The sequence below is a fragment of the Anopheles merus genome, chromosome 3R, assembly GCF_017562075.2.
Source record: "Anopheles merus strain MAF chromosome 3R, AmerM5.1, whole genome shotgun sequence".
NCBI lineage: Eukaryota > Metazoa > Arthropoda > Insecta > Diptera > Culicidae > Anopheles > Anopheles merus.
The window spans coordinates 13,314,016-13,338,753 of record NC_054084.1 but is presented as its reverse complement, the minus strand read 5'-3'; the positions used below and the strand labels follow the sequence as shown (position 1 = coordinate 13,338,753).

General features: G+C 44.6%; 1 protein-coding gene and 1 non-coding gene across 5 annotated transcripts; one reads left to right on the top strand and one right to left on the bottom strand.

Annotated features, from left to right (window-relative positions):
- Positions 1 to 1,229: 1,229 nt before the first annotated feature.
- On the top strand, positions 1,230 to 23,871 carry LOC121597077 (forkhead box protein D2-like). Of its 4 annotated transcripts, none has more exons than XM_041922573.1 (11): positions 1,231 to 1,358; positions 1,874 to 2,128; positions 4,472 to 4,548; positions 18,993 to 19,053; positions 19,990 to 20,485; positions 20,546 to 20,651; positions 21,985 to 22,358; positions 22,480 to 22,558; positions 22,615 to 22,690; positions 22,784 to 22,864; positions 22,948 to 23,871. In XM_041922573.1, coding segments are annotated over exons 2-11 (1,449 nt in total). In that variant the 5' UTR covers positions 1,231 to 1,358; positions 1,874 to 2,127; the 3' UTR covers positions 23,046 to 23,871. The 4 variants fall into 4 exon arrangements, with proteins under 4 accessions (XP_041778508.1, XP_041778507.1, XP_041778506.1 ...); XM_041922572.1 differs by having other exon boundaries at positions 1,231 to 1,526; XM_041922574.1 differs by having other exon boundaries at positions 1,230 to 2,128; positions 22,630 to 22,690.
- Positions 8,565 to 8,636, bottom strand: Trnad-guc. Its single transcript has one exon. It is a non-coding gene; the product is annotated as a tRNA-Asp (tRNA).
- Positions 23,872 to 24,738: the final 867 nt, after the last annotated feature.

Here is a 24,738-nt window from a genome sequence, read left to right as displayed (position 1 = left end):
TGATGATTTGTGTCCCACCAATAATGTAAATCGATACGATTGAATATATCGCAGAAACTACTCGCCCTACGTTAAAATAACATACACGCGGTCACAAAGCCTCTCTGTGCGTGGTAGGTAAAGAGCACTACAGCTTTGGCCAGTAAATGGGAGGAGAGGCAAGGGTAAGGGTTCCACAAAAATGAAAAGCTGGTAACCCACTTTCAAAACCCACTCTAGCTGCTCTAGCCAATGTGGCAAATTCTAGCCTGCCTAGGCAAACGCGTTGGGCGCCCTTCTGTGGAGGGGTGTCGTTTGCTTCCCACATGGAGTGCCAGGTGCTGCGTGAAGAAAAACTACCACCGTGTGCGGCAAGAAAAACGCAAACGATGGACACTTTCCCCTCTGCCTGCCTGCCAACACACCAGTGCCACCGTCCTTTTGGCACCGCCTCATTCGTTTTGCACTCGCATAAGCACTTTTCCTTCCAGCAGCGGTCGAAGAAAAGCTTCCTACTACTACTGGTACTGGTGGTAGTGGTGCAAAAAAACACAAAAGAACATACACCCAGCCCAACACCAACATACACCCGGGGGCAGGAATGTAAGACTTTGAACTGCAGCACCTTAATGCCCACGTAGCAGGTGAGGCTACGTATATTTCTGCTTTAAAAATATACCCACCACTACGCTACACATGTAAACAAAGCGTGAAATCGATCGCCTCCATCATCATAGCCAAACACGCCGAAAAGGATCATCTGCGACATCTCATAATGGTCAAAGCATGCGTTGGTATAGGGTTGTACGTTGTTATGGTGATCCCACGCCGCCGTCTAATCAAACCTAAACGGGGTCAATTTTCCACAAAAGGAGTTTCTCCGCAACTTTAACTATAAAAAAAAGGATACTGCACGCGGTCGGGTATTGGACGAAACGGAGCCCACCGTTTATTAGCCGAATAGAAAATGGAAGAAATGCTCACATCCTAAGCAAAGATCGAATAACAGCAGCAGGAGCAGCACCAGCAGGCAAACACCATCGCGCGCGCTTGTACGCGTGTTCATTCGCGCATTGTGTGCTGCTAGTGTGCGCTCGCTCTCGCAGCCGCGGTACGCAGCGCCGTCAACAGTTCGGATTGGGGATGGAAGGTTGTGCCATTTCATTCGCTCGCTTCATTCTAAGGAAAACGCGATCTCTCGCAATCCCCTACACACAGCCACACAGCGTGTTGTGTGAGGGGCGCGCACAACAGTAGTGAATTCCCCGCTGGCCGAGAACGTGTGTGCGTGTGCAACTGTTTGGCGTTTACCGCTGTCGTTTGGCTGATGTGCGCGCACCCGGGGGATGGTAAAAGCGAAAAAGTGAACACGGCTCTCGGTTAGTAAGCGGACAGTTTTCGTTAAGTAAACAACCATCTTCGGTCCGCGCGCGCACACACTCTCTGCCTTCGAGACATTAAAATTCGCAGTGTGGTGTCAAAAAGGGAGCAGATCCGGCACCCAGAGATCGTGCTGGGGGATATTTGCTCTTATACGATCAGTTTGGGTAATTTTTGAAAGTTTTGGAGGATTTTTGTTCAAATGTGCTAATGCTTGCTGTGGGTAAAATATTTGCAACTTACGATGTTTTTTGTGAGTGTGTGAGGTGTGAAAGTGTGTGAAAAGTTGAAAGAATTATCGAAAACCAAGCAAAACCGAGTCATCTCAAAAGAAAAAAATAACGAGTGAAGCTGTTTAAAGTGGTATTTGGCTGAAAAGTTATTTTAAGTTAATAATAAATACGTGGAACAAAAGTGTACTATTACCAATTCCGGATGGTACTAATTACATAGAGATTTATGAATTTCGTATTTTGCTGAAATTTTGAAACAATAATTCAAATATTTCCCTCAGCCAGTACGTGTCGCTGGGATTGGCATATAGCTTCACCGACAGCAACACATTTGTTGAGAAAGAATTGAAAACTCTGTGAAATAATGTGTGCAGTGGTTGTGATTAGTGGATAGTGTGAATTTAGTGCTTTATTGCCACTGAGTGCCTGCCGCTATACGACTGCACCGTATCCTGCAGCGCACTTCAGGGTGGTGGTGGTGACAAGAATTGCTTCAAAAATTTCAACGATTCTTATTGGAAGTGAAATCGACTTCAGTAAGTATTTCACGTTCACGCACAAAGGGGAAATAGTTATAGAGGTGTAAAAACATAGTGATCTCAAGTGTTTTAGTTAATTCTTACTTTGAGTTTTTTGTTATTTTGGCTTAAAATTATCATATTTAAGATACATCAAACCAATTTTTTGCTTCCTGTTTTGACGGGTAATGGAACCCATTTCATTGAACACAACAAAACAAAAGACCACAGATTGCAAGGTATGCGCAATATCCCTGTCCCTCTCCTGAACGCACAGTCGATCTATCTGTTGACAGTTTCTAGCTTGTCGAATGCATAATTGCACACGTACGTGGTACGCGATGTTTATGTAGAAGAAAAGGAAGCAAAACACAGTAACGCACCTTCGCGCAAATGCACTTGTGCACTATCGAACAGCTGCATATGCGTGTTGTGGCGTCCGGGTACCAATGCAGTTGCACTTTGCGATATGACAGGTAGCCCCACAGACAGGCTGCTAGGTAGATGTGTATCACTGTAGCCACGTAGCGGGCAATGTAGTAGGCTGTGCAAAAGAATTGCATTTTGCAACTGTAATGGCACGTGTTTCCTTGTACGGGCTGTTGCGCTGCAGCTGGGCTTCTGGAGCAAAACAAATGTCAGACGAATGGCGAATGTTCTTGAAGCAATTAAAAAAAAGTATGTTTACTATTTTCAAGTTCTTCCCTCTTCCCCTGATCCGGCGGCTGATACAGCATCCAGCTTTTGTTTTTACAATCAAAATTTCAATTTTCAAACATTATTGTTTATTTGTTTACCATTTGGGCGCTTCCACACCATTATTACAGCTCAAAACAAAAACCCCTCGCACGGTTGTGTGAATGGGATATTACGCGCTTCACTTAACCGTGAGTGATTAAAGCGAGCCCGAAGCTGTCAACAGACGACCATCAATGTTTTCCAATTTCTATACCAAACAAATATCAATTACCTCCTCTGAATGTCGCGCACACAAAAAAGAAGCCTTCTACCGGGAAGCGAAAACACACATAGCAGGAGTGTTGCTTCTTGTACTTTCATCCCCATAATAAACGACCATCCCTTCTCCTTCACCCCAGAAACCGTTGTGCGGTTGGGCGCGTTTTCGGTTGAAAAAATCTCGTTTGATAAGCGATTTCTTGTTTCCTATCGCCTTCTTGAATTGAAGTGAACGAACTTTGACCAAATTGCGATCGAAAAGAAGCAGAGGGCTGAAACAGCCATAAAGCGAAGAAATGGACAGCAACGCATTTATGGTTTGAAGCTGTGTTTTCCATTTCTTTTCCTTTCCTTAATGCCTTCTGATTCTCAATTTTTGGGACGCATAAAGTTGATAAGTTGTGATTCGCAGCATATGATTCGGATTGCACGAGGATCATGTAATGGTACGGCTGATCTTCTAGAATGTTGGTGATTTCGCTCTTCAATTTTGAAATATTTTTTACAAGTAATATTGCTATCGTGTAGTCAAATAACAAACAAACAATTAAATCGTTGCCTAAAGAAGAAAGTCGATGCGGATAGCATGTAATTGATAGCTGGTTCGGATCGATAACATTAAATCATACTATTACTAATACTATTGCAGCATAAATTGTGCTCGTTACACAACCGAAGTAAGTGGTGAAATTTAATTGATTATGTTATTTCCGTAAAGCTGCTTACAAGGTAAAAACACACGCGAGACAGACTAAGTACCCAAGCGTCAGGCTAAATTGATTTGTTTTCCATAATAATTGTTTTTATTGCTAACTATCAGTTCTAGTGGACCGATATTGATTGAGATAACAGACGCGTCGAGCAATAATTGCCAATTTAAATTGTTGTTTTCCTTGGCGAGTCAACAGCTATAGTAACCTTCCAAGTAGTACGTATCATACTTCGAAGAAATTTGTACATTCTGCATTAAAAAAAAAGAAAATTGGAATAAGTTTACATTCTGGTCCTTTCTCGATGCTGCCTAATATCCTAATTGGCCTAAATTTATCCATCATACTTTGCTATTTGGGGTTTTTTTGTTGGGGTTTGTTGAGTAGGTTATCAATTACGCTCCTCGATTTACCATCCCTGCAAGTGCGATGATATACAGATGATGTTTTTGCTGCCATTATAGATCGCTTGAGGATATATGGTTGTTGTATCGAAGATCTGTTACGAGCGTAAAGACAAACTCGAAAGTATCGAATATCGAGTGCGTACCGTTTTGCTTATGGGGAAAGGATATTTTTGCTTCTGCTTGGTTAAAACAAAATGCCTTTAAATTGTAGCTACTAGACTGTAGTGGTACAAAACTAGTTGATTGTTTGTATCTAACTCTTTCCATCCAATTTCTATTCATTTCAGTGTTGGCGACAACCGCCAACAGTGACATGGCGCCGCCAGACGGGCCCATGCAGTACGACTCGAAATGGTCACCGATGGTAAGTTATAGAAATGATCATGTATGTAATATGTATAAATTTACTGCTGTAAATATGTATTTTTACAGCTAACAATGTTCAAGCCAAACATTCATTGGCTTTAGCCGTTTTATAATTACAAAAGGATTTCATGTAGGGGATCGTGCAGCAAATCTGATCGATTGCAGTTTCTGATCATTAGGAATGAAACGATCGGAATATATTAACCATCTTAAATTGACACATCAATACACATAAAGCGGCTTGTAATTTAGTTTTCTTTTATATAAGACGTTATGTGTTGTGTTGGATAATTAGACATCTTCTTCTTCTTCTTCTTTGGCTCAACAACCGATGCCAGTCAAGACCTGCCAACCCACTTGTGGGGTTGGCTTTCAGTGACTTATTGATTTCCCCCCATAGCAGGATAGTCAGTCCTACGTATGGCGGCACGGTCTATTTGGGGCTTGAACCCATGACGGGCATGTTGTTAAGTCGTACGAGTTGACGACTGTACCATGAGACCGGCTCTGGATAATTAGACATACACAGTTTAAATTATATTCTACAGTCAAACCAAGGGAGCTCAAATGCAATTCTTTTCGTTCTGCAAAACTGCAAAAGTCCCATTTTTATTAAATATTTGACCACTGTGAAGGTGGATGCGATAGAACAGACACATCATCTCAGCTGCTTCTAACTTTCTACTACTTTCATTCAACACATTATGCTTCGATTTTTCCTCTCCACTCCACACCACTGATTCACGGCCTCAAATCTTTAATCATTTTTATAAACTCAATCGGTTTGTTTATTTATTTTTCCCGTACATTTATGTACACGCCACCGGACAACACAACAAACAGCAGCGTAAAAATCGCTCGTTCCGAATGGGATGGTGTTTAATATGAAAAAATGGTTGTTATTTACTTTGCGCGACTCTTGCGTGAACCGAAACTGTACCCATCCTGGTCTAATGAGCGAGTGACTAAGGCGCGACACAAAAACATTACAAAAAAATTGAGAGCAATTGCTGTGGTGAGGAATTATTGTTCCGATAATGGCGATGAAGCATTGGTGAGCGCATTTTGGGTTGTTTATTTTGTCTAACACGCTAATGAGTTAGTAAGCATTGGGGTTGCATGTGAGGAGGTGCCTCAAGATAAGAGTTGGAGTTAGGAACACTTAAAAAAAGGAAATTAAAATATTTATGTACAGGGTACGAACTCTCTTGTCACCGTATTTACCATCTATTCCGAAATCAAATATTTAAATCAAACTCAAAATCAGTAAAAGGCACCAAACACGATGGGAATGCAACAAATAATTAACCTTTTAATCTCGCCCGAGCAAGGATGCAACACGTTACACCCCCTAATTAAAGACACCGAATCCTTTCCAGAGCTACTCAAGTTTCCGTTTTTCCCACCACTTTCCAACGGTCGGTCCTTATCGGCGGTACGTATCGTCAGGTGTACACCCCGAAGCACTACTGCTGCACGGTGACTGTATCCGTATCCCTAGCTACCCCATTTTTGGCCATTGCTCGTTTTCCCCCAACCAAAACCGGCAGACATGAAACTGATACACCTTGCCGGCACGCGACCCCTCCCTTTTCACTTACGCGGAGCGGCCACGCAGAGGTAGAAAGGGATCATTTCATCCACCACTGTTCACCCCGAAGCGAGCGCGGTGATCTTCCCATTCTCGGGGTCGATTGGCCGGAACCTATCTCATTAACCTATTACCGATGAAAAACAAGCAGCGTAGCAAAACAAAAAAAAACCCTGGATAGAAAGGGATCGTTTTTCCACTGGCACATGGTTAGGGACAAGGTATTTTTCTTCTAAAATTCTCATTCACTTTGGGCAAAATTTGCAGTGGAAAACACGCGACCCAATATAAGGGCCCAACATAAGGCGAGGCGATACACATTCAACAGTTTTTTCTGTGTGTTCGGGTCGCACCCGCTGGATGGGGAATTCAGGAGGCCGCGCGCACGACGAGATCGTTTAAAATGTATAAAAATAACGTCATCTAAATTACATCATTAATTCCCATCAGACAACAATGGGCAATGGCGTGTGTGTGTGTGTGTGTGTGTGTGCGGGGAACGTTGGCGTGAATTTAAGATACGTGTCACAGTCGGTTCCTTTGGTAAATGGAGTAAGGCAACGTGAAAAAAGTGACTAAAATCGCTAGGCAAGATCGGACCAACGATCACCGATCGCCTAATTCTGGGGTCTGGCATAGACCGCACCACGGTTTATGGTGCTTTCTGCAATGCACACACACACACGCACACAGCGTTTGGCAGAATTATGTGTTTCAATGGGCGTGAAGCAGGGGGAAAGAAGACATGATGGTAGATTAGTTTAGACCCATATACCACCACCGCACAGGTGGCACACCAAGGGGACATGGACGGAAATTTATAGGATCGAAGAATTATAAGTGCAAATGGGAGGGAGGCAAAACGAAAAAATCCCCACCACCAACACAGCACTCACACCCCCGGTGTCTTTGCATTTATTTTTTGAGGTCTTTTTGCAGCCAACTCCACACCCCAAAATTCACATAATTTTGTGCACGCGCGTGCGGTTGGGGGCCGATCTGATCGTTTCGCTCTTCGTTTCTTTTCAAAACAATGTCATTGGGAAACGTAAGGTATAAATATTGGTTTCCCTGCTTCTGGGCCATTCATCCCCCCCCCTTTTCTGTCCCCATTTATGGGGAAGAGGGGGGAAGTGAGGATGGTCAAAATTCTACCACTAAGTAGGCTAATTCCCTCACAACTCTTCCACAGCGTGACATCGGTGACACAGATATCCTGGTGGCGTGGAAAGCCATTTGATTGTTTGTCTTTTTCGCGTCATAATTTCATTTCCAAGAAAAATACAGACCACAACAGTCGGTGTGGTGAGCTGGAGAGAAGAGGTGTGTCTTTTTGGGGGGTGGTGTTTGCAGCGGCAAGAATGGGAAGATGACAAACAATAAATAAATACAACGCAGGTCAAAGGTTAAGCAAACGCGCGCTGAAGGAACGTCAAACAAAACGATTCAGTAATTTAATGAGCTTTTAAATCGTATTTATCCTGTTCGCTGTTAATTGTAAAAACATACTTTCAAAACACGCGATAAGGTGTATTCGTTGATGAGACAAGATAAATGCTCTTGAAAAATGCACCAAACTGAATTTATAACTAATAAAGCCAGCAAACATTTTTCGCTCTTTAAAGCCATTAGTGTATACATCTAATATGATTTTACTTTTTTTTCTAAATTATTTCCCTCCCAAAGCGCCTTCAATTTTTACCATAATGACCGACCACACTTAGGTGTGCGACAAAACGATTCCCAAGCTGTTAGTAAATTGTGAAATTAAGAAGCTGTTTGGTGTGGTAAATAAAATTCGAGAAATGATTTACGTACCCCCTCCCCTCAACTCAACAGCACCATTTGACCGGTTTGTTCGACGAGTTTGCCCCCAGCTCGGCGGGATGTTTCTAAAAGCAAGGTCCATAAATTTTATTCGAGCTGCTTTTGTAGTGAAAACTGCGGCCGTGCGCCGTCCACAGTCGATCTCACTCTCAGCATAACGTGGTTAGCCAACGCAACAGGAAGGGAGGGGTATGCGAAATGGCGGAAAGAAAGGCATCCCATTAACCAGTGGCCACTACTACTACACGGCGCACACCGTGGGTCAGTGAATTGGGGACAAAGTTTACGACCGTGCGCCTTTTGCTTTGTGCTGGTTGGGTACGCATCGTCCCCCGAGGGTCTGCGGTGTGGTTGACAAATGATTGGCCGCACTAAAAACGCTGTCGGAAGGCGAGATTACTGTGCGCTTTAGAGGGGTTGGGGTGAGGAGTTAGGGCCGAGCGGGTCATAATTTACAACCATTTAATAGCGAAGTGAGCGAAAATTTAATTCTAAACACATGTTTAACATGACCGTTTAACACCTCTCGGGTTTTCGGCCTGTTTGTAGCAGTGTGAAGGGAAGAAAAAAGGATTCAGGGGCGAAAAAAGATTCCTCTCCCCGACGGGGAATCGAACCCCGGTCTCCCGCGTGACAGGCGGGGATACTGACCACTATACTATCGAGGAACTCGAAAGAACCGGCGCTTAAAGCGCATCTGTTCATTTCGCTCTTTTTTGTGTACATCGGTTCGCTTTTTGTTTGAGCTAATGAGAATGTTCAATGTTATTCATTCTTTCTCAATGTTACTTATTTTCACGTTGCTGTTACTGATAACAATTAGTCGCTACCATTTGTAGCCCGGTAAAAAAAATCAAACAAAGAATATGACAAATACATGAAACATGCCAAATACATCTTAAACAGCACAATTTATGATTCGAATTCTTTGTAATATTTTTTTAAACAGTTGTCAATTAAAACTGCTGAAACATTGTTAAACTATTGAATTTTACAAAACAGAGTGTTTTAAAACATTCAATATTAAACAAGACATAGAAAACACGAATTACAGCAGAATTGTTTTTTTTTAGTAGAAGTTTGTAATAAAAACTATACAAATAATAACTATTTTTCTGATTTCTCATTGCGTGTTTGTAATTCAACAACCGCATCGGTATGCGAATCGAAACATAGCATGTTGTTGTATCTCTTGCTCTTATGCTTTTTATCCGGATCACTGAGGCGATGCAGCATAACCGGTTCCTTCGCGCAACACGTTAGTGGTGGGAGATAAACTTCAATGCGGACGATAATTCTCTCATTCGCTTGACACCAAATTTCATGTTGGGCGTGTACTCCATGATGGTCCATTTAATGGTTGACCCTCCATTTTGAATGTTAACACATTGGAAGTTAATAAACACTGAATGCTGAGTATTGGTTTTGGAATTAAAATCACACAAAGTGTTTGAAAAAAAGCTTAAAAATAATAAATAACTTGCACAGTGTGTCTATTTCGAAATACTTGAAAAAACATTACTTCCATGATCCATTTTTTATTCGCTGTCTCTTTCCTCGTACACCGATCACTAAAGTATCAACTAAGAACAATTCTATTAAAAGGCAATGAAATTCCCATTGCAGAACCCCTACGTCCCGTCCGTACCGTTCCGCCCCAAGCCACCGTTAGGGCCGATGGAGGGGACGACGGCCGGTGTTTTGATAAATCGGTGCAGCTAAAATTAACACCCACTTCTCACCACTCGCTACACAGCCGATGAAAAGGGACCTTCCCCGGCATGCGTGCCCTCGCACGAAGGCAGCCCAGTCTCCGAAAAACGAAGATGTCATCGGACACAATGTAAATGAGCCAAACGACAGCTATTAGTTCGCTGTCACCCCCCGCCGTACCGTTGCACCGTGGTCCGGGGCCATTTTTCCTCGCGCACTTCGTTGTCTCCCGGCGCAATTGGAAAACGATCCGTCTCTGCACGGTTTTACGGAAGTGGCGCGACACTCGAAATGCCTTCCGGCAAACAAGAAGCGGCTGGTGTTGCATTTCCCCGCGCACGCTTGCACACTTGAGTAATTATCCCATCCGAGTGAGAGCAAGGAAAAATTCGGCTAAAGATAAACGCGAGGAACTGATAGAGATAGCTTGAAACACCGGTTCGACACCGCCGTTCGCTCCATTAGTTGCGAGATTCAATCAAGCCGAAAGACCGGCATACCTCTTCCCGGGACGTTTACAGCCCCAGAGTGGACGCAAACACAACAACACCCGCACAACACAGCTCTCCGGGGCCCGGTGAGCGGGTGGGTGTGACGCGGACAACAGCCCTCAAAGTGGTGTGTCCGATCGGTAGCGGACGGGGCTGGTGGCATCAGGCATTAGACTGCCATTTATATTCGCCCAAAAGCCGAGTTGCTCTTCCCCGGTTCCGTCTTGTGTCGCTTTCGCAAGGACCCAGTTGCAGTGTGGCATCGGCCACGATCGTCTCAAGTGGGTGCCCGCGCTCACAAAACGGCCCACTAGCGGTGCTCTTTCGACTTCCAACAGCTGTTCCGAATATTTCAATTAGAATACAGCGCACGCACCCGAAACATCACTTGGAGCGGTGTTGTTGAGCAGCAGCAGCAGCGTCACAAGCAAAAAAAAGTGTGTCCCTCCTGAAGACACACCACTCGCTTTCCACCAAAGTGTGGCGCATTTTTCCCGAATCGCGCTTGCCCCGATACACCTACACATTAAAAATAGCGATCATTTCCACCCGGGCCCGTCCTCGTCCGCCCCCTTCTCGGTATATATGTGTTCCATTTTGTCCACCGGTTTTGTATCTCTTGTGTGGGTGTTTTTTGTTGTTCCTCATTTCCTCCAACAAAAGTGTGTAATTTTTCGTGGTTCACTGGACAAGCGCACGGTTCAAGCGACACATGCGTGACAAGCTGAACGAGCGGCTGCTGAGGGAAAAAGGCAGAAAGAGAAAACCCCCCGGACACACTGATGCGTACATAATCGAAATCGGGCGAAGGGACCAGAAAAAAAACGGCGAGTAAAGAGGCGGCGAAGAAGCAGGTCGCGCCGGAGAGCATGATCGCCGACATAATCGGGTGTCGTAAAATATGAAGTGATAATGTTTTCCATAACCTTGTCATACAAGGATACACTCATGTGTAGCGTTTCAATCACCGGCAGCTCCACTCCGCTACGATACGGAGGAGAAAAGTGTCGTGATCGATTGTGAGTTGGGATCTGATCGGAGCGAGAGGTTCGCGCGCTGTGTTGGATGGGGTTAGCTAGTCGCGGGAGCTTAGGCGGGTTAGCATGTAGAACATCACAATGAGATGTTGTAAATAAAACATGACGGTTTGAATCAAGTATGATGCTATAGATTATGTTAGGAGGTTTAGTTAGGATCACTGTTGTTAGATCACTATTTGTATCTTGGCGTGGTGAGTTTAAGGGACATGGTTTTACACATAATTTCGCATGACTTTTTGAATTATTGCTCTTTCCAAGGTACTGGGATGTGCAATAAAGTATTTTTGGTGCAATAAAACGACTTCATAAACGAGCAAAATGAGTATCCTTACACAGAAAGCTGCTTTTGTGTTTCAATTGTTTGGTAAGCAAGGTACTCCATCAAAAGTATGGAATCCATCTAAAACAGAGATGTGTTTAAATGATATTTACATCACTTCAAAATATGAAATTCGACATAAAATATCCCATAGAGTCGTCGTACCCTTTTTGAGTAAAATGTAATTTAGATTTGAAGATCTGAAAATAGTACTAAAAACAAAACATACTAAGAAATAACATACTAAGAAACGTTTAAAACACTTATAAATACATCGCTGCGGGCAAATCTTGTAAAACGATACAATCCTCTCAATAAAATATGATCCTAAACATGTTTCTGTTTATTTCAACACCATACGATCGTTTGTAATGATGATGTTCTGTTGCTTACGGCTCGATTTATGACACCGACTAATGTAATAGCATTTTATTATCCGTCATAAAGTGACACACACACACACACACACACTAGCTACTACAAGGTGGACTGTTGTGGGACTAAATTGAAGTGTATAATAGCGTCCCCTACCACCCACTACGTCTATCTAGTCGTCATAATAGCCCCATCGTAAATCAATACACTCTTACACCGTAACACAGCCTCTCTCAACCTTTAGGGTTCATGAAATAGTAAAATAATCCACCAGCGTGTGACTTGGTGCCGGTTAGCTTTTCCGTCACACCACGTTCGGTGTAAAAACGATGACGGAAATACGATCGCACACCGCTGTCTCGCCCGTTAATTTTCAACAAATTAAAAAGTATTAAAACACACAACCTCCAACAGAGTGGCGTGGTGTGGCGTGTGTGTGTGTGTGTGTAAAAAGCAAATAAAGAGGAAAAAATGTCATAAAATTATCACCACCTTTCAACAGGCGGCAGCAAGATCGCGAGGCGCCTCCTGGCATCGTAACTCATCCGCAGCTTGATCTGCGTTGTGGAACGAAGATGTTGTTTTTAATGCACTTGAATATATGACGACAAGATACACCGATTTCCAACAAGCAGAAAGATGAAGATGCAGAAATGACGAACGTTGCTTGAATTTCAATAATGCTCTTGTGCGTTCGTATTGTGTGTGTGTGTGAGCCACTAAAGAGATATTGTTCTTGACAGCTCCATTAAATCCGGTGTAGCTCTATTACCGTCACGAGCAGTGCAGTTAGGGGACCATCATATTCCATTGGTTTCATTTCTCTCACCTAACCTGTCACATAGATTGTTCCTACCTTCTCGCTTAATAGCGCCGCAAAACGTTTCGCAAGCACAGGCAGCTACATTTGTCATCGATTACCATTCCGCGATGACAATTGTTTGTTATTTTTACCGCACCATCACATGCATCATAAACTTGCTTCTCCGAGGGGTGCCGGACTGCAGTTCGGGAGAAGCTGTCGGGAAAATTCAATGGCATTCTTTCGAAGGCAGCAGAACAACACGGCGCTGGCTTTAAATGCATCTGCCCCCGGTCTGTCCAACCGGCATGTGGAGTTCTTCGACTGGCAGCACTGGGATTAAGGGCTGCGGATGTGTAAATCCCACCGCGAGAGGCCCGATGGAAAGAACGACACACCGGGGCCGAACTCCAGCCCAACCGCGGCGAGGCCAAACCCTGTCATCCCTTGAGGTCGTTGCGGTCGGGTCAGCACTACGCTCGGGATCGCTTCCACCAAGACCTTTCCGATACGTTGTTAGTGACTGCTCGTTTCGCTTGCTGTTAGAAGATCAGTTGTCGTCTCTTTCGAACTCGCACAGTCATAAGGGGCAGCTGTGAAGATCGTGTAGACTAGACATAGCCAGCCCGTCGCATCGATCCGCATGCTTTGCACAACACTGGCCTGCCGTGCTCTCAAATTTCCGGTCTCAACTTTTAAAACCGTGCCAGTTGCGCGGGTTCAAACACCCGTCGAATTGACCTTCATGTTCAAGTGGAAGAGAGAGAAAAGTGAAACTCAATTTGTCGCCGCAATTCGACACGTTTTTGCAGACACGCTGCGGTGTGTGTATGTTGTGCGCGATCGGTAACTCTCGTTAGCGATAACTGAATCATGGTGCAAGCGCGCTGTGAGAAACTGTACAGAAATTGGCATCGCATCTCCAAGAAGGAAAGAGGCTGTTATTGCAGCGCAAAGCCCTGCTGCGTCACGGCCGTGTGCATGACTGCTACACTTACACCTATCAGCGAAACACATCTCCCTTGTGGCACACCGGGGTCTCCCGTGTGTGTGCACGATCGATTCGCTAAACTCCGAGCGAGGCTTGCTGCTGCGATAAGAGAGCGAAATGCAATTGCGCGCCGGAACGAGATCGTATGTGGGGGGAACGGTGAAAAGCGTTGCAACCTGCTGCAAATTGCGCCGCAGAATTTGTGAGCACCAACTGCACTGCACTGCATGACGACGCTGTTGTGATAGCGATCGAGATGTGCGTATGTGTGTTTCTTTTCTTTAAAATGCAGTAACGACCTCGGCCAAAGAATTGGAATTGTGAATTGGTTCCTATGTTTTGTAGCCAGTTAAGGTGTACAGTAATGGGAAAATTCTGCACGCATTTTAAGGCGCACTGTTAAGGCCGTAACTGGTGTGACGCGTGATTAAGCGCGAAATCGGTGATGGTGCAGAACCAAGTTTAATGAATTTAACAGCAAAATGGTTTGAACAGAAAGGGGCATAATTTATGAAGTCGCTGTGTTGGGTTGTTTTTAGGGTTATCATCCAATTACAACATTTTTATACACTCCTTCCTAGAACAACGCATCAATTCAGAGGGAAAGGCTGTAAAATGCAAACCACCGGGAGCCTTAAGCTTCTTGCGCAAAAATGTGAAAAATGCTAAACAAAAATGTATTCCGCATGGTTTTTCCCCCCCCAAGACGAAAGAAAGAGCGTCAGAAAACGATTTTAGGAAAAGTATACAACTGCCCACCGTGTTGCCCAGAATCATTTAGGTGCAAGATTTATGGCGTTGCTTTGCTCTCTTAAATTAGAAATTGTACAACAAAATGGTCATAAAAATCGGGCGACGGATCAGAGCGTCTGTCTGGGTACGAAAGCTTCACTCACGAACCCCTCACGAAACAGAAGAAGTTGCTTTATGCGTTTCCTTGTTGATTTCCTTCCCTCTGTGTATATGTATGAGTGTCTGTATTTTATTTTCACACCGATCGTGCAAGGTGTGATATAAAGCATCCCAAAACTCGGTCAGAAGGTCAACCACAGTGCGGGTCTAAATACTGACACTTGTCTGCCTTGTTTACCTTCCACCACGTGGCCGGGGAAAAAGGGCAAACCAATAAAGCTGCACATGGGGACGGCGGGGGAAATAAAAACATACACACCCGGGCTGGCCGATTTTTGCGGCCCGTTGTTATCAATCTAAATTATTTGACTGTTACAAATGTAAATATTTTCCTTTTGCTGCACCCGTAACTGTGGGGTTCAACCACATCCGGAGTGTGTGTGTTAGTTTATTGTAATTTAGTGTCACACACGCGCTCAACAGTTTTTTTTTCTTCAGTGTGAAAGAGGCCAAAAATCCTTGTCGATCCGTCATGATGAAGATCGCGTGCCGATCGGAAGTGAAAAAATGGACATTCGTACATCACAACAACAGTGTGTCGCACCCTGGGGAGGCAGTTTTGATTTTGTGAGTCTAAATAAATATTATGTATTTGTGTTTTTCTGTTATGAAAACTTCTCTCTACACCAGCCGTAAAGCGATCTCCGAGCGGGTTGCTTTTTGTACTCCCGCACACTTTTACATGCCAGTAAACTTTGGTGTAAATTTGCTAGCCATTCGAGTGATTTAGTGGTTGAAATTGAGCGAGACTTTACCGAATCCACCGAACAAAATTGAAGATGGCGGCGATCGTAATGCGGATGTAGCGGAAGCTAGCGGAAGAAAATGATTTTTTTTTTCTAGCCAACGCCCAACGTCAACGCGTCCCGACGAACAGTGCCATTAATCACGTGCTAATGGAGCAGAAACCTTCACCCTGACGGAATGTCTTTAATTCGTGTCGCTGGCTGCAACTGATTGGGGCAGATTTGCTATAAGAAAGGTATAAATTTAAAGCAAAAAGGGGGGGAAAACGACGCAGTATCGTTTGCAGAGGAATTTCTGTCGTATCTATCTTCTGGTGTTACTTGATCATCGTCACACACACACACGCGCGCCCGCGCGCACACACACTGTAGTTGCAATGTAGAACCACAAGACACCTTCCTTGGCTAAGAAGGTGTGAAATAAAACACAACCTTTCTAAGCTTTCCCAGTCATCCATCGTCGGTGGTCGGTGCACGTGTTGGTTTTGCGTTTGAAGATCACCAAAGAGCTCACTTGCTTGCCTAGAACTTGCACTGCCAACCCTTAGATATGGCCCTTCAGAGAGGATCGCAACAAAAGAGGCCGTATTTTCCCCGGAAATTCCCCAGATGTGCTCGTGTGGCAAACAGATCCAGTCGCAGATTCATGGCTCGTGCTCAACTTCCGAAGAATTCCAGTGGAGCCGTCCGTGCAGCAGGCGCCCCCAGTTCGTATCGGGTTGAGCATGAGCACTGCTCCGATTACTTTGTTCCTTTAGTTTTATCGCACTGGCCCGATTTGTTCAATGTCACAGTGATCACCGTGAGAAAATTGAATTTTTATGAGAAGGACATGCTATCGCAACAACACCGCAAAACAACAACAGCTATATGGTGCATTCTGAACGGCGCGATCATCGATCAGCAGGAACAAGTTGACCTACAAAAAAATCCCGTGTCGCGACGTTTTATCACATTTGAATGCAAATGAATGCGTTGTCATTGCATACCGTTTGTGTACGTGGTCATGCATCAGCTCTATGTGCTGCTGATGCTGCGAATAATTTTTTTTCGGTATAAAAATAATTAAAAACCCCCCATTCGAGGTACTGGCGGCGATGGCGATATGGTTCAAGGCTAATGTGCGAACGAACCCCCTTGCCCGGGATGCACTCAAACAAAATGTGTTAATTTTTAATTGCAAAATAATTGTTTACCTCAGTGGTTGTCGCTGCTGCAGGGTTGGGCATTTATATCACAGTGCGCTTTTTCCTTTCATTTTAACGACACCCTGTCTAGAAGCAGTAAAATGTGGTTAAAAAAGACACTTTTGCTATATAAATTTCAATTTGCCGTCCAAGAAGGGATTGTTGAGGTGAGTGATTTATTTATATTCTGTTTTGTGTGGGTAACAGTGCACACTGCTGTGTTGCATGTTGTATCACATGATTGCACTTATTATTGCAATGCAGATAAAAGTATAATTTTGATTCAATCCTAAAATTAAATATGATTGGTAGTTAACATCGGGTTTGACCACAAAAGCAATTGAGCTTTCAAGACAATTCCTAAATACCTATATTCAGAATGACTAGCAGATGGTGATAGACGATGACAAAAATTAATGTAATCTCTTTTCTCGTCCAATCCTAAATATTAGATTAAATAAGCTCTTCAGAACGATAATTCAAACTAAGCACGAAACAGAAGCTTACACCAAATTTGATCATGGTCCTCCATACAAAGCAATCTTGCTACTATTGATCAGAAATAAATGGAATTGGAATTGGTTTCAAATAATCGTTCTCTTTCCTGCACATCATCAGCGAAGATTACGCCCATAAAAAGGTCACATACTTGGGCTAAGTTCTACAGCGTTTAGATTATGGAGAATAACGAATAATCTTCCGTTGAAGGCATTGAAGTTGGTATTTCATGATTGGAGCATTTGCTGTATGAAGCAGCTGAAGTCATAGTAACAATGTTCCTCCAGTTCCTCCAAATGTCCAATAAGATCCTGTAAGATCTTCGATCTGCGATCATGAGAATATATATCTAATATATATCGAAATCCTCTGAGAGAAGTTGAGTCCAATTTTTCAGGTTTCCAACTTAAATCAAACATGAAAAAATGAAACATCTATATTATTTTAATCTAATATTTTTTTGTGATGTATTGTCAGCTTGTTAAGCGATGTGTTTACACATATTACATAATGTTCATAATAAAAAAACACGTTATGTGCAAATAAGTGAAACAGTGTTGCTTTTAGTTGAAGAAGATAAATATTATCAGGAATTAAACACAATCAACAATCGAAATGCCTTAAACCTCTGCTCGATTGTTTCGTCTTTTGATACTTTTCCAAAACAGATTGGCACAACGGTGATGCGGGTAAATTTAAAGCATTTCCCTGCAGTACACTCGAAAGTCGAAATACACAACAGAAACCAGCAGCACTGAGGCAAAACTTCACCCCATGAATCGAACTTCCGCGAACGGGCGTGCCTTTCCGACCATTTTCCGGGCGATCAAGCACGTCACAACAGATGCTGCAGGGGTGGTGCAGCCAGGAGTACCGGTTTTGCACTGCAGGGGTGGGCTATTGTTGGCGGTCTGCCGGTTTCACATCGGGCCACTTCACCATTTGTTGTGAGTTCAAAAGCCACACGCTGCTGACGTCGTGGGTGTCCTCGTAACTCTACGGCAAGAGTAACCACCACTCCAGCCTCTGAGTAGATGCAAGACGTAACAAAATGTAGCAAGTGAACGAGCGAGAAAAAGAGCTTCAATTCATTCTCTGTTGCTTAAATCTCCGTCTTGTTTCTTCGTGCTTTGCACTAAATCGTACGTTGTCACGTAAGTCACGTTAGTCTCCTACCGTGACCATCCGCTTTATCTTCAGGTCGGTACAGATCCTGCCAATGACCGGCCCAAAATCGACCGAAAGGCACGAAACAAGCACGGAAGGGAGTGGCGCGAGATCCCAAATCAAACCTGATCCGTGTCCAATAAAGAGTGCCTTCGGATGCAAGATTACGGTGTCGTTGGCTCCGCCGTTGCGTCGTTGGATGAAAAGCGCGAAAAGCGATGCAACCGATGCCCGTATCACGGCGGCTAAGAGGAACGCATCTTGCACGAATCTCCGACCGCAGTGACCGACCGCGAGCCAACCGAATCCGCACGTAATGGCCGCGCGATTGGGAGTGATTTATGGGCGTAATTAAATCACTTCTTGGGTATGTCTTCCCCTGCCCGGTGACTGGTTTCAACAAGCAGACACACACGCGCACACCCAGAGTCGGGCAGAGGTGGTGATGTTGATTTTCTTGCCTATTTTTTTTTGTCTTACATTTCAGCTTGCTGTGAATTCGTGAATTGAAAACGGTGGGGGAAACCACCATTTTGTTTGCGCACTCTTGCACATGCACCAACCGTTGCATTTGCAGTTGCAGGTTTCTTGTTTACGTTTACTGCAATGTAGAGCTATGTCTAGGGCGTAGGTAATGAGATATTGGATAATTGAAAAGGATAAATTGCATTCATGCAAGTTTTTATTGTAAACCTCAATCAATACTAATTTCATGAAGAAATGTATTTAAAATAATTCGAAAAGCATTCCAATTAATATGTAATTATTTCCTTATTTTTCCAGAACATTATCAGCATGCCGACCAAGATCAAGCAAGAGGGCTTCAACGTATTAAGTCATCTAGGTATGTTGCGTATGCCTGCCTTTCCATTTGAATATCACGTTTATTTAGGACATACGATCAGTTTTTAAGATAACACACGCCGTGAATGAGGCAACATGTTTGATTAGCTACATAACCAAAGCTAGCGTCATAGTGCGCTCCGGCACTCGTAACTAGGTTTCTCGGACATTGGTTCGCTCGCCGTATCAGCATGAGCAATGCTTCCCCGCAATGGACAAAAGGACACCCATGGGGACGCTTGAGTGCTGTTATGGCCGCGCGGCAAATGGGCATAGAATTGCCATTGACACTATAGTAACGGGCAAAGTGGAGCATCGTCATCATCATCATCATCATCATAATTCCATCCGCTTGCTCGTTCATATCGATGGAGCAGCAACGAAAGAAGGAAAAAAATGGAATCCATGCTATCAGCTCGCAATGACCCACGGTGAACCTTTTTCAATCGCTTATCAACAGCGCTTACTCTTCTTCTCTGACGTTGCGAGAGTGTTGAGGGATCTCGGATGAGGATCGTGCCTAACAGCGGAGCCGTCCTGTGTTGCGTAAAAACGACTCTGCCTTCAAGATAGGTGGCGGGTAAGGGCTGGATGGGGAGGGTAGGCGTGGTATGCATCTTGACAGTCGTGTATGCTCGTGCGGCCACATGTCCGGAACGATAGGACAACAGTACAAAAAAAACCATCATGAACTTTTACCAACCAATGACTGGTAGCAGCATCTTTTGTTGGTTGTACGGCCGTAGGTTCAGGTTTTACACTCTCCCCTCGTTTAACACACAGATACTACGTAGTAACAGGGCAATGATAATGAGTGATAGAATTTTGGTAGTTTAGCTCCAATACAAAGTTACTTATTTCAGTGATTTTGTTTGGCACTTTTAATCCATCACTCTTTCTCATACACACATCAACGATTCATGCACTCTGATTTCAGACGTGTACCACCCGCTTGCAGTATCGCTCCCAGCGTACGATCAGGTGAAATCTTCATCGCCCTCCTCCCTGCAGCAACTGCCGACCGTGATTGAGCGGCTGCACGAGGAAACGGGAAGCTCACCCGATCATCAACATCAGCATCTTGCACAGCAGCAGCAGCACCAGCAGCAACACCAGCAGCAGCAACACCAACAGCAGCAGCAGCAGCAGCAGCAACAACAACTGCATCATAACATCGGTTCGTTGGCGCTATCATCCTCCAAACCGTCCAGCCAGGGTCCGGATGAGCTGCCGAGCAATAGCTTAGCACCGGATGATCTGCAAGGTGGCCAGATACCGACAACGCTTCCCCAACCCAACTCCTCTAACAACAATAACAACAACCACACGCCAAACCAGAATCAGACCACGAGCAACCAGAGCTCCACAAACTCTACCACCAGCAATGGAGGTGCGTCGACGGTCAGCAACAGCAGTACGACTAACAGCAGCAGGTTGGAAGATGGTTTCTGGAGTGTCCGAACGTATCATTAACCACAATTCGTATCCTCCAGCCTATCCACATACGATTGCAGCTCCACCACAAGTCCGACGGGCAGCCGGAACTCGAACGTGAAGCCACCGTACAGCTATGTGGCGTTAATTGCAATGGCGATACAGGTAAGATGGCTTCTTGCTAAGAAGATCTTAGGGAATTTCCTCACAAGCTAGGATGTAATAATGGTATGATAGGCAATATGCGTAATAAGGTAGCGTCTACTTCTGCGTGATGTATGACCGTGTGATCACCGCTCAAATGCAATTAGTCAAGGCGTTTAACGGTTCATCCTGTGTGCCATCGTCCAACCTACCAACAGGTTGACAAATTTTCCACCAACAACTTGGCAAAAATGATTGATCGTATGCGCTGCAATAGCATTACCTTTTGCAGCCGGGAGAACAATGTGTTGCAACACGCATCACTTTCCCCGGTTCAATTGCCTCGGACTGCCGAGGCACCAAACACTGATGATCGCAATACGTCTTCGGAATCTTTCGTAAGACGTGAATGTCAACCATCTATCCCCATCTATCCATTACCATCACTTTTCAACCTTCCTCGAGGATGGGAGCGGTTTGGTCGACGGCGACGGCGTAGTACGTCCTTACTAGGCGGCCCTATTTTTTTTTCGCTCCCAGTCCAATGCCGGTTGCTTGTCAAATCAACCAGTTTGAGTGATGATTGTGTCACAAATTATAACTCTCTTCACGATGCAGCACAACGCATCTCGCAACGGGCAAATTGTGGGAATGATGGTAAGGGCGAGAGGTTTATAAATCGCACTTTAATCCGACGCCACGGCGCGAGACTGTCTAAAGTCTTTTGCATCGCACCGTCGCAGATAGATCGGTCGGATCAAATTCTTCCCAGTGCCGAATTTCGTGGGAGGTGGACGAATGGTCTACGGGGAAAATGAGCACGATTATTAACGCGCGCGTAGTAGTTTATATTTATCATCGAAAGTTGCCCCGTGGCAGCTTCAGAACCTGTGACAGTTTGGATAGAGCTCACGATCAAGATCACCAGGGCCTAGGGTCTAGCGAGAAAGGTTAAGTTTACGCGTTGGAAGGGAAGGAAAGTCGAAATGAGTGTACATGAGTGTATATGAGTGTATACATATTATAACAAATCTTCTAATTTAAGTCTAGTGCGGGGTGTGCACTGCAACAGTTTGTCTTAATTAGTGCAGTTAATCTTGCACGAATGATCTTGCTCCGAAGCAACAATACAGTTTTTAAAACAAAAACCCACACATTTGGAGTATCTTTTACGTGGCAGCAAGGTGTTACCGAGGGAATAAATTGTATATTCTTAATACGTTTGCGTTACCATGAAGCTAGAATTTATTGAACCACGTGGAAGCTCCCTACTTATCAGCCTATTCGGGATCGTATTCTCTGTTTCTCTTCCTCTTCCCACTTTCTACCGCGATCGCCATCGGGGTTACTGCAGAGCTCACAGATGAAGCGTGCAACGTTGAGTGAAATCTACGGTTACATCACCTCCCGGTTTCCGTACTACGAGAAGAACAAGAAGGGCTGGCAGAACTCGATCCGCCACAATCTCAGCCTGAACGAGTGCTTCGTGAAGATCCCGCGGGAGGGCGGTGGCGAGCGGAAGGGCAACTACTGGACGCTTGACCCGCAGTACGAGGACATGTTCGAGAATGGCAACTACAAGCGTCGCCGACGGATGAAGCGCCCGTACCGGACTGGACACTACTCGAAAATGTTCGGCGACTCGTACGTGACCAACCCGGGCAACTTTGGCCATCGGCCGGTGTTTGCCCAGAATCCCTATCAGACCTATCCACGCTACGATGCCGGGTAGGTTGTGGCAGTACGGCACCGTTCGGCACGCACGCGTTGCAAGACACCGAGATGTGATATTTCGTGTTCCATCGGAAGGGTTAGTGATATGTTTTCTTTGTTTTTGTCATCCCTTCAGCGCACCCTGGATGCCGACGACGCAGCTGAGCAGCTACACGTCCTGTTCGAGCCGTACTAACTACACCTACTCAGCACCGGTAAGTAAGACACATGCACACGCTAGTAGATCGTATGTCAACCTTTCTTTATCTAGTATAATTTTTCGCAGCTCCAACAGTCGGTACAACCGGTAACGATCAACACGTACGGATCGCTGTCCAACAATCTAGGTGAGTGGTGCACTTGTGATGGGTGAATCGATAAGAATGTATTCAATAATTGGAGGGGTTTTCTCTTTTTTTTTTGTGGGTACATTTGTACAGACACTTTCGCCGTTTCGGGCAGCACAACACCTCCCTGCGCACGGCGGTTCGAGCCACACTATCCCTATTGGGACACGACCTGTAAGTATCCACACGCCTCTTCTGTTACAGAATTTCCATACTAAGCTAACTTGTCTTTACCCTTATCTCAATACACTAACCAGTACCTTTGCCGGTGGTTAAAGACGAACCCACGAATCAGATGAGCGTATCCTCATCGCAACAGAACTCCTACCAGAAGTCGTACCTGTCCCAACCCTAACGGCTAATCGGTAACGTCGGTGACGTTCTCTCCAATCCCCCGAGCAGTAGTGTGATGGCCGATACGGAATCCACCAGCAACAACGACAGCTTCATGCGTAACCTGTGGCAACTGTCGTCAGCGTACCATCGCCGGCGTTTGCTGGAGTAAGGTGGTTAGCTGCGCGTCTGTGGAAAGCTTCTAAAGCACTATCTATTATTACTGAACAGACACGATCACTCAAAGTAGGAAAACAGTAGCAAGTGAATGCTATTGGTTGTGTATGTCTTTTACGCTGTGTAAATTTGCTTTTTTCGGTTTTCTTCTTAGGTACCATTTATTTGTCTAACGCCTTTCAGATAGATGCATATAAGCTCGTCTCTCTTCCGAAACGGAAAATGGTAGCTCTCCGAGGCAAATAGTTTGATAGCTTTGTTTAGATCATTTGATCTGTTTTCTTTGTATTTATTAACTCGTAACACAAATCGATGCTACTATCTGTATCCTCCAGCAAAGCAAGATGCTAACTGTACCAAACCAAACTCAAACTCCGCAGACACATTGGGGGCTCGGATCTGAAGGCAAGGGAAGCATGAAATTTACCGTCCAAAATTTGCTAATGCATAGAGTCGAAAGTTAAAACGAGGCATTTGTTTTTATTTTGCTGAGAAAAAAAAACAAAAATGGGGTAACAAAAGGTTTTAAGGACAAGTAACGTATATTTGTAGTAACTCTTAGGATTATGTCTCTGCAGCCAACTACACACAAACACTCTGTACAGCTATCAAAAATCAATGTGCGCGCATTGTAAGCGTAATGTAGAGAATAAAATACTGTCAAACAAATAAACCAACCTGTGTCTTTTCCTGCGCGAGTTTCACAGCTTCAAGGTAGCTCTGTTTTACTTGAATTAAATTTATTTCACACCTCTTTTCCCCACCGACGGCGGCAGGGGTGGCGTTACATGGGCAGCAAATATTTCAACGATTGAATGCATCAATACGAGATGTGACAGAGGCTGCGTAGTGTGTTGTGTCCCGTCCCGTCGTGTGTTGCCCCTCCGGGAAGGGGGTGCGATTAATTTCCGAAGAAATGATTATTAATCATAAAGCTGTCGGCTGGCTGTCGTCGGCAATTTTTGTCATATTTTCTTTACGAATCATCTTGAACCCTCGCCGAACACCGTCCAATCATCACATTTCCACAAGGATCACATTTCCGACGCTGCTTCCGATCGCCTGCCTCTGTGTCGCTTCGCTCATCTACAGGGTACGATCAACGGGCAAAAGATCGAGAACGTCTCTCGTCTGGCGGGGCTTTGCGCATACCACGACCGAGCAAACGTAAGCGTAACTTTTTCTAGTAGCAGCAACCCGCTTGAAATGAGAACTACCCGCCACTCCACTTCCCCATCCATATGCCCTTACCGCTTCCCTTTCCCCACACACAACCGTCTACAAGTGCAGATTCGGAGATGAAAAATTGCAATTTAAGCGCTTTTGATCGTGACTGCTCGAATGCTGTGTGTGTGTGTGTGTGTGTGTGTGTGTGTGTGTGTGTGTGTGTGTGTGTGTGTGTGTGTGTGTGTGTGTGTGTGTGTGTGTGTGTGTGTGTGTGGTGTGTGTGTGTGTGTGTGTGTGTGTGTGTGTGTGTGTGTGTTGGCTTGGTTTGCAAATAAAAAAAGAGAAGTAAAAGGGTACTCACACAGTGTATT